The sequence below is a fragment of the Nothobranchius furzeri genome, chromosome 3, assembly GCF_043380555.1.
Source record: "Nothobranchius furzeri strain GRZ-AD chromosome 3, NfurGRZ-RIMD1, whole genome shotgun sequence".
NCBI classification, from domain to species: domain Eukaryota; kingdom Metazoa; phylum Chordata; class Actinopteri; order Cyprinodontiformes; family Nothobranchiidae; genus Nothobranchius; species Nothobranchius furzeri.
The window spans coordinates 89855642-89865800 of record NC_091743.1 but is presented as its reverse complement, the minus strand read 5'-3'; the positions used below and the strand labels follow the sequence as shown (position 1 = coordinate 89865800).

At 45.6% G+C, this 10159-nt stretch overlaps 1 protein-coding gene across 1 annotated transcript; it reads right to left on the bottom strand.

Annotated features, from left to right (window-relative positions):
- Window positions 1-3485: 3485 nt before the first annotated feature.
- ndufaf4 (NADH:ubiquinone oxidoreductase complex assembly factor 4) lies at window positions 3486-5212 on the bottom strand. Its single transcript, XM_015976211.3, has 3 exons — window positions 4936-5212; window positions 4779-4867; window positions 3486-4159 (listed from the first exon to the last, which is right to left on the bottom strand). The coding sequence occupies exons 1-3, from the start codon at window positions 5069-5071 to the stop codon at window positions 3854-3856; spliced, it is 531 nt and encodes a 176-aa protein (XP_015831697.1). The 5' UTR covers window positions 5072-5212; the 3' UTR covers window positions 3486-3853.
- Window positions 5213-10159: the final 4947 nt, after the last annotated feature.

The window sequence follows — 10159 nt, the reverse complement described above, 5'->3', positions numbered from 1 at the left end:
CTAAATGCACTGTGATTTATTATCGTGTGATTGTTCAGTTAAACAATACTGATTTTATATTCCATCATCACGTTGACGCAATGATAGCTTTCTCCTGTTGTATTGTTGTGTGTCCCTTCTTTTTCTGCTCTTCTCTTTCTGCAGGTCTAGAAGCAGACTCTTGTTCATTATTGTTTATTTTGTGGAACCCCCCCCCCCCCTCTCTCTCTCTCTCTCTCTCTCTCTCTCTTCCCACCATTTGTCTTTTCCTTTCTCTTTCACCTCTGTCTCCGTGTCTGGTCGGAATTACAAAGCATTCAAAAACAATAACAATAAAGTTTGAAGTATCAGGCGTGACATTAAAAGCAGACGCTTTGATGTTCCACCTGAGAGTAAATCTGTAAGGCTTGTCACCAGCATTCAGACATCAATTCTGCTTGCTTCACAGCCAGACAGGACACGGTTAAAAAAAAAGACGCCTATGGGACACTTTGAAAATTTGGTAATGCCGTTTGGCCTCTCAAACGCCCCAGTGGTTTCCCTGGTTAACGCTATACTGGGTGATTTCATGAACAAGTTTGTAACGGTTTATCTTGATGTTATTTTGATCTTTTCAAGGACCCCTGAGGAACACTCCAGACATGTTTGTGCCGTTCTCCAATGCCTGCTAGAGAATCGTGTCTACGTCAAATCGGAGAAGTGTAAATTCCATGTTCCCTGAGTTAAGTTTTTGGGCTTCGTTCTCAAGAGTGGGAGACTGAGACCTGACCCTGCGAAGGTCCACGCAGTCCGGGACTGGCCTGCACCCAGTACACATGAGCAATTGCAAAGATTTCTGGGCTTTGCCAATTTTTACAGAAGCTTTATCAAGGGTTACAGCCAGACAACCACATCATTGACACAACTAACCTCCGTTAAGAGGCCTTTTGTATGGAACACTGAAGCCGACGTGGCTTTTTTCACCCTGAAAGAAAAGTTTACACAAGCGCCTGTCCTGACCCGTCCTGATCAGTCACAACAATTTACACTCGAGGTAGAGGCCTCTGACACAGGTGTGGGTGCTGTGTTGTCTCAAGTCTAATCGCTCACCGGGACCAGACGGAATAACAAGTAACTTCTACATGCACTTTTGGGACGATTTAAAGTTACTTTTAATTAATTGCATTAATTGAATGTGTCAACCAAATTTGGTTAACTAAATGCTCAGAGGAAAGTGAAAAAAAGATTATTCAGAACACACTGGATAATTGCAAAAATAACTTAAACCATTGGTTACAGAGAGATTAAACGCTGTTTGGCAGAACATTGTTCACCAAGATCGAATCCTTGTTCAGATTAATCTCTCCAGCGTACTCCCTAGCCACCCCACCAAGAATTATGAAAAAAATCAATAAGGCAAACTTTAACTTTATTTGGAAAAACAAACATCATTATATTAGAAACAGGGACATGAGAAAGGACTATGAGGAAGGGGGGTTAAAAGCAATCGATTTTGAAATAATGAATGGAATGTTAAAGATTAATATGCTCCGATCCTTTCTAAAAAATAATGAGATCTGGTTCTTGATACCTTCTCTTATTTTCAGCAAAGTAGGGGAATTGAATTTCTATTAGTGTGTGATTTTGAAATTTCTAAATTACCCATAAAATTATCAAAATTTCATCAACAAGTCGTACTAAATTGGAAGTTGATGTTTAAACATAATTTTAGTCCTCATAACGTTCGTTATTTGTTTCATTCAAAGTGTTTATATATATATATATATATATATATATATATATATATATATATATATATATATATATATATACATATATATATATACAAACAACAAAAAAAAGCATACATAAACATGAACACCAAACAATTTGAATGAAAGGGGGCAGAAGGAAGAAATATCTTTTATTATCTGCCCCTATTCTATTAAAACAAGGTGATTTTCACCATATTTCCACACTGCGCGCACCTTTATCTGACACGGGCAGAATAGAGATGTAGACTGGATCTGGAAAATGTCCACAGAGCAGGATTTTTCCAGTTTCTCATGTTACAGCCTTTCTCAAAAATGTATTAAGTGTTGTATTAAGTGTATTTTTTTTCTTCAAAATTTTACACACTCAAATCCCAGAAGGCGTTTATCTATAGATTCTAGTACATCTTGGACATCCTTACGGGGAGACGAGGCCTCAGGCGGGTCCTGGGGACGGCTCCTCATGGTCCCGGGTGTTTACCTCTCAGCTGATTATTTCGGCGGTCCCATGACAAAAAACTCAAAAACTTTGTCAATAAATGTTTGCAAACTTCCTAAATTTTCTCCACTTACCTCCAGGATGAGTGAGTTATATTTACCAGATTTATTATTTTTGCGTTGTCGGTGAATAAATTAGGCGAACATGAGTCTTAATTGTTTGTGGCAGTTGGTTAACGAGCTGCCATCTGCTTCAAACGCTGCCGCGTGTCCGGTGATTGGCCTTCAGCGCATGCTCAGAACCCGTTTTCAGTACTTTCACTGCTTTGCTAAACAGAATTTTACTGCTGAGGATACCTTTAACTTTTGTCTGGTGCAGAAATGACTGGTCCTGTCCTCTTAAGCCCGGACCACACGGTGTGATTTGCCGCCGTCTTAGCCAGATCCCTCATGAGCATAATCATGCTCGCTTCATAATCGGAAGGTTTCAGGTTCAAGCCCTGCTCAGTTGTCGCTGTCGTTGTGTCCTTGGGCAAGACACTTAACCCACGCTGCCTGCTGGTGGTGGTCGGAGGGACCGGTGGCGCCAGTGCTCGGCAGCCTCGCCTCTGTCGGTGCGTCCCAGGGCAGCTGTGGCTACATTGTAGCTCATCCCCACCAGTGTGTGAATGACTGATTGTGCTGTAAAGCACCTTGGGGGGTTCTAGGACTCTAGAAGGCACTCTATCAAATACAGAGCATTTACCAAAACAATGGAGAATGTGAGGGTGATTTGCAAATTTGTGCTCGTCCAGTCTGACGCTGCTACAGCTTTGTTAGATATCGCAGCGATCTGTGACAGATTGGTACTTCTCTGTACTTCAGTGGGTTATTGTGTGTAAAGGAGGAGGAATGACGAGCAAACAGAATCAGCTGTTGAGCTGGAAGATGGGAAAAGGAGACCCGCAGCCGGAGTCTGACGCTAAAGCAAGGGTTTGACAAACGAAGCTCCTCCTTTGAGGACGGCGAGTTGGGTAGGGAACGGACACTGAAACAGTTTTTATCTTTTCACCTGTTCTGGTTAGCGGTCTGCTTTGGGAGGTGCGCTCATGACGCAGCGTGTCCTGCTGGAGAGACGTGGTGCCGTCTGCCTCACTGAGACCTCTCGCCGTAATGTGTGACATGAACAATCCTTTGCAACGGCCACAAATCACAGGTTTCCCCGGACCTTTCTTCCCGCTGTCGCCTGTGCTGTCCAGAATGGAAGTTTGTGTTTGAGGGATGCTTCAATCTACCCTTTCCTTTATTTAGTGGTTAATTTGACAAATTTGCATTTTATAATGAATCCAGTTTTTATTACGTTTCACTTTTTTATTTAGTCGGAGCCGGACCTGATGTTTGAATGTACAATCTGATGTTATAAAGGAAGCCGCTCCAGAGTGACACAAGAAGCTAAATCACAAACCGTTATTGTGAAGGGGACACACACAGGTTGAAACAGAAGAACCAGAGTGCTCTTCCAGCAGCAATGTAGAAGCTCCAACTAGCTTGTGTTAATACCAGCTTTTCTGAGCCTTCACATAGGTTAGGAACCTTCCATCGTTCCAAATTCCAACAAAACTCACAGGGAACACATGGAAAACCAAGTTCTTCTCCCAAAGCAAAACCCAGAAGTCTAAGAATAAGTGAGCAGGAAGACTCCAGTCCTAAGAAGCCTTAATCTGCCGTGCAGTTCCAGTCTTGGGAGGTATGATCTCCATCCTAAATGGGATGAAAAACTCTAGGAGAGCTCTGGTGTCTTTTAACTCGAGGGAATATTCCTGTGCGACCTTTTCAGGCGTCCAGGTTTGGGGCTGGTGCTGGTGACCTCCAAGGACCTTCAGAGCTTCTGGAAGGCTTAGTTTGCCTTTGGGAACATCTGTGAGCTCCACCAGGCCCAACGCATTTACTGGGAAGTTAACGCGGAGAGGCCTCCGCTCCACTTCCTCACCCACCGTCGCCTCCTTGGATGCCTGAGAGAAGTTCAAACACAAAATCAGAGGATGTTCCTTCATGTGTTTAAAACGCGAGCGTGAAAAGGTTTCGATCAGACCGCCAATGGGAAAGGCTTCGTGTTGGGTTCGCTGAAGCGTTATAAGCCCAACAAATACCCACTCCTTGTTTATTGTAACAGCGAACCCCTTACACTCTGTAAAACCACAGAAGATGTGTATCAGCATCAAATCAAAGATACTTTATTAATCCCAGAGGGATTCTCCCGCTCCTGATAATAACTTTTTGCTTTCCTTGACGTTGGATGTGCTACTACTAGTTTACCCGTTGTGTGTGTAGCGGTCGATACTGTTGTGTGAGGTCTGAAATGTAATGATGGCCAGCAATGGCACACTTCTGGAGCCAAGGCAGCTGACCAGGTGAAACCAGACCCAGCTGGGTCCTCCTTCTGGGCCGAGACAGTGATGGTGAGGGAGTTAATGGAAGCCAGTGGGCGGCTGTTTACTGACTGGTTTACACAGCTGATGATGTCGTGACCGAAAGCTGGTCTGAGGCACAGACCAGAGCTGATCCGGGTCTCTGACCTCTGACTTTAACGGTAACTACCGCAGCGGGGGGGGGGAACAGGTGAGCTCTGACCTCTGTAGAAGCGGGATCTCTGGACTCCACGTACACGGACCTGAGCAGGACCTGCAGGGACTCGCTCTTCTGTTTCACCGACTCCGTCACTGGGACACACAACACACCGTCATCCACCGCCCCTGACCCTGCCCGGTGCCCTCCCCCCGACACTCACCGTCAGGACTGGCCGCGGGAGGAGGAACATTCACCGCATGTCGGGGCGCTACCTTTGGCTTTTCCTTGGAAATTTCCCGAAGCGCCCGATTTTCCAGGTTGACATTTCGCAGCATTCGCCCGACCCGTGCCCCCATGGTGGATGACTTTAAACCACTTCCTGGTCTACGGCGAGCGACGAGGTTCTTTTGACAAAAAAAGTACCGCCGACAGCGCCCTCGCGCGGTTGGAGGACTCTGGGGTATTATGAATAATGAGGTAATAACGATGTGTGCAATACTGGAACCTCTTTTAGTCAGATACCTTCCTTTTGTGTCTTGAAAAAAGAGCTTAAGCTTTATTTGAAAACAATCTCCACCTCGAACAATAACAAAGCCATTAAGACACTAAGTCTCTGCTCAAAATTTCTAATCTTTCCATAATTCATACTCTGCTGCATGTCTCGTATTGTTTCCTGTTTCGATCATCATTCTCATATGTTTCATAATTTGTATGCAGTAACCCCTGGCGTTGAATCTGTTGGTATGTTTTTGTTATGTTTATACTGTTTCCATGTACTTCATAGTGGATATTGAGTCTTTTGTGCATATTGACTGTATTGTTAACGAACCAATATCCTAAATAAAAAATAAATAAATAAATAACCTCTTTTAGTCAGAAATGTCCATATTGTTGGGAACTTGTTTCCTTTTAAAGCTCAGGTCGTTTCAGCTGATGCTTTAATCACACAGAGTGAAGGTTTCCTCCATCGTGGCTGGACCACCAAATACCAAATAGAATATTTACTAAGACATCACAATAGAACTGTAGACACATTATTGTGTGTGTGTGTGTGTGTGTGTGTGTGTGTGTGTGTGTGTGTGTGTGTGTGTGTGTGTGTGTGTGTGTGTGTGTGTGTTCTCCATCCCCAGTGAGTCGTGAAGGATGGCTGCTTATACTGAGCCAGGATTCTCTGGAGGTTTCTTCCTGTTAAAAGGGAGTTTTCCTCTCCACTGTCGCTATATGCTTGCTTAGTATGAGGATTACTGTATAGTCACTGACACTAGTCAGTGACTCGATGCAACCTGCTGGGTTCCTTATATAGGAAACATTATTTCTGATTGGCTTAATGAACTGACCTGAATTGGAATGTTTACTATGTGAAGTGCCTTGAGACGACTCTTGTCGTGATTTGGCGCTATATAAATAAACTTGAATTGAATTGAATTGAATTGTGCTGCTGGTGACATCTTAACTGTTGGGAGTTGGTGGACATGTGACACATCAAAAGAACATCTAACATGTGGGGCAACAGTAGCTCAGGTGGTAGAGCGGGTTGTCTCATGATCAGAGGGTCATGGGTTCGATCCCTTGGGCAAGACACTTCACCCAACTTGCCTGTGTTAGTGGTGGTCAGAGGGGCCGACGGCGCCAAATGGCAGCCTCGCCTCTGTCAGACCTCCCCAGGGCGGCTGTGGCTACAAGTAGCTTACCATCACTAGCAGTGTGTGAATGTGAGAGTGTGTGAAAGCGTCTTTGGGTGTCTAGAAAAGCGCTATATAAGTTCAATGCATTATTATTATTATTATTATTATTATTATTATGTCTCTCTGATGGGCTCGGTCCCAATCCTATCCATCCTTCACTCCCAAAGAGAACCTCAACATCTTGAGCTCCACAACCTCCAATCCTATGATGTCCTCATGGACACTGTCTCTAAACCAAGCAACATGGCTGCTCTTACTAATGGCTTCTACACCTGAAACCTTTTTATCACAAATCACACCTGACACTTCTCTCCACCCTCTGTCCCTACGTCCTTAAAGTCCTCTACCTTCTTTACTCCTACTCCCTGTGACATCACCATTCCACTTGTGTCCCTCTCATTCACACACACCTCTCCAGGTGTCCGTCCACCTGCTAGCTGCTCTAACAGCAGATCACTATAGCGACAGACGTTTTCTTATGTAGTCCTTTAGAAGGCACAGTGAACTGTCTCTGTGTATGAACATGTTTTATAAATAAAACTGCCCTTCATGAACTTCTTCTACTTTACTTCTGCCACCAGTAAGTGTGTGTGTGTGTGTGTGTGTGTGTGTGTGTGTGTGTGTGTGTGTGTGTGTGTGTGTGTGTGTGTGTGTGTGTGTGTAATATTGCTTTTTGTGGTATAAAAACTCTGATATACTTTGGCACCATGGCTCTTCTGACCTGGAACATCACTCCGGGCCATGTCCTCCCCAGTCCTAGGGTCCCTGTTTGTCCACATCACCGTGGTCTTCCTCTGGACTCACTGTTGAAACCACTCAGGTCCTCTAAAAGCACATTTCATTGTGAGGTTCAGGATGCATCTGAACTGGGACCTGCTAGGTGTAAGGTCCTAAACTGGGACGGTTCTATGATCCCAGGTAGGAGTTTGCGGACATGTCCAGCAGATGGCAGGAGGAGTCGACATGATGAAGCTGTTTTGTGGGTTTTGTTTGATCAGAGCTGTTTCACACCAGGCGGTAAACACAGCAGGCCTTTGAAGCGGAGTTCAGTAAACGAGTTAAAAAGCAGACATTGAGGAAGACTGAGCAACACATCTGGAAGGACTCAAGCTCCAAACACACACACACAGCCCCCCCCCCCCCCCCAACAGAGAAGTTGGTGGTGATGGTTCCCAGTAATGCCAGACCGCTCTGCTCAGTGGGAAAGACATGTTTTCTCTCTGAAGAGAACCCTAGTGATGACTTGGTCTGCGGCTGTCAGCGGACCTTGAACTGGAAAAAAATGAGTGTCGGTGTTCTCACTATCCCGGTACTTCCCTTAGGAAAATGTTGCCAGGGTGTGTGTGTATGTGTGTGTGTGTGTGTGTGTGTGTGTGAGAGAGAGATAGAGAGATAGATAGATAGATAGATAGAGAGAGAGAGAGAGAGAGAGAGAGACAGAGAGACAGAGACAGAGAGACAGAGAGAGAGAGAGAGAGAGAGAGAGAGAGAGAGAGAGAGAGAGAGAGAGAGAGAGAGAGAGAGAGAGAGAGAGAGAGAGACAGAGACAGAGAGACAGAGAGAGAGAGACAGAGAGAGAGAGAGAGAGAGAGAGAGAGAGAGAGAGAGAGAGAGAGAGAGAGAGAGAGAGAGAGAGAGAGGCCATGCAATACTGAGAGACATGAAGGTGCTAGAAGGGACCGCCATGTCCGAATAATCCTGTACGGTACGGCAGTGGCATGTAGTGGTATGTAGGGCTTGAATAGTGGGGGTAGTAGTGTTGGGGCATCAGGGATCTAAAATTCACACCAGAATATCTGGTCATGGGATTTCATCAAAATTAACACAACTTTCCTCAAATGAGTATGAATTCAAAACTTGAAATTAATTGGGGGGGGGGGGGGGGGGGGGGGGGGGGGGAGATCACGTGTAACCCCAGCAAACACCTGGCAGTTCCTGAGTTTAACGTAACGTCAGATCACAGCTTAGGCTTTTTGTTGTGAAGTGTCACATGCTCGCAGGGACAACACACCTGTACACGTTTCCTCGTTTTATTTACAAATGTACAAATCAGCCTCAAATACACCGCTCACAGGAATTAAAGGAAAACTTTTTTTATTAGGCCTGGCATGAAATCAGTTAAACCTGTCTGATAATTTCCTGGTTGATTAAGCAGCTGAGGGCATTGTTAATCACGCTCAGCTGTACTGGTGTTCATGGACGTAACGACAGGTGCACTAAAGTGGCAACAATTACAAAACCCTCGAAACAGGACTGGTTTAACATGTAGAGGTCAAGTTTCTTCCTCTTGATCTCTTTCGGCTGGTTTTCCACTCGTGCTAGTTTGGCTCTCTGCTGGCGGTATGCGGCGATGCCTTAACCCTACAGAAGGTGCACAGGTTGTCCAACTTCTCCAGGATGGCACATCCACACGTGCTGCAGCAAGAAGGTTTAATGTGTCTCCCAGCACAATCTCCAGAACATGGAGGAGATTTCAGGAGACTGGCGGTTATTCTGGGAGAGCTGGACAGGGCCGTAGAAGGTCCACAACCCGTCAGCAGGACCGATACCTGCTCCTTTGTGCAAGGCGGAACAGGCTGAGCACTGCTCGTGCCCTACAGAATGACCTCCAGAGGGCCGCTGGTGTGAACGTCTCCACCCAAACAATCAGGAGCAGACTTTATGAAGATGGCCTGAGTGCCCGACGTCCTGTAGTGGGCCCTGTGCTCGCTGCCCAGCACCGTAGAGCTCGACTGGCATTTGTTCAAGAACACTGGAATTGGCAAGTCCGCCACTGGCGCCCTGTACTTTTTACAGACGAGAGCAGGTTCACCCTGAGCACCTGTGATAGGCGTGAAAGAGTCTGGAGAAGACAAGGAGAACGTTATGCTGCCTGCAACGTCGTTCAACGTGACAGGTTTGGTGGCGGGTCAGTGATGGTCTGGGGAGGCGTATCCATGGAGGGACGCACAGACCTCTACTGCCTAGGAAATGGTGCTCTGACTGCCATAAGGTATGGAGATGAAATCCTTGAACCCTTTGTCAGACCCTACGCTGATGCAGCAGGTTCTGGTTTTCTCCTGATGCACGACAACGCCCGGCCTCATGTGGCAAGAGTATGCAGGCAGGACCTGCAGGATGAAGGAATTGAAACAATTGAATGGCCTTCACGATCCCCTGACTTAAACCCAATAGAACATCTGTGGGACATTATGTGTCGGTCCATTAGGGGGCGCCAGTTGCTCCTCAGACTGTACAAGAGCTCAGGGATGCCCTCACACAGATCTGGGAGGAAATGCCACAAGGCACCATCCGTTGTCTCATTAGCAGCATGCCCCGACATTGTCAACCATGCACATAAGCTCGCGGGGGCCTCACAAGACACTGAAAAGCAATTTGAGTTGCAGAAATTAAGTTTTTGAAATAATGGACTAGCCTGCCACGTCTTCATTTCACTCCGATTTTAGGATGTCTACACAACTGAGCCCTCTGTAGGCTGATAACTTTTATTTCCATAAAAAGACTTGGCATCTTTTTGTTCCTAAGACATTGCCCTGTCGTTATTTGTATAGATATCCAACTTCAAATTGAGATGTGATGCATCTAATGTGTTTCTTTAAAGTGTTCCTTTAATTTTTGTGAGCAGTGTATATTTTTAACATGTGAACATTTAAATGTGTCACTATGCCTCTCCTAGTGGACACTTGTGTTGTGATGTCTGAAGTCTGTTGCATATCTGTCTGAGGTGTTTTTTTGCAGAGCAAAGCTACCCTCCTGGTG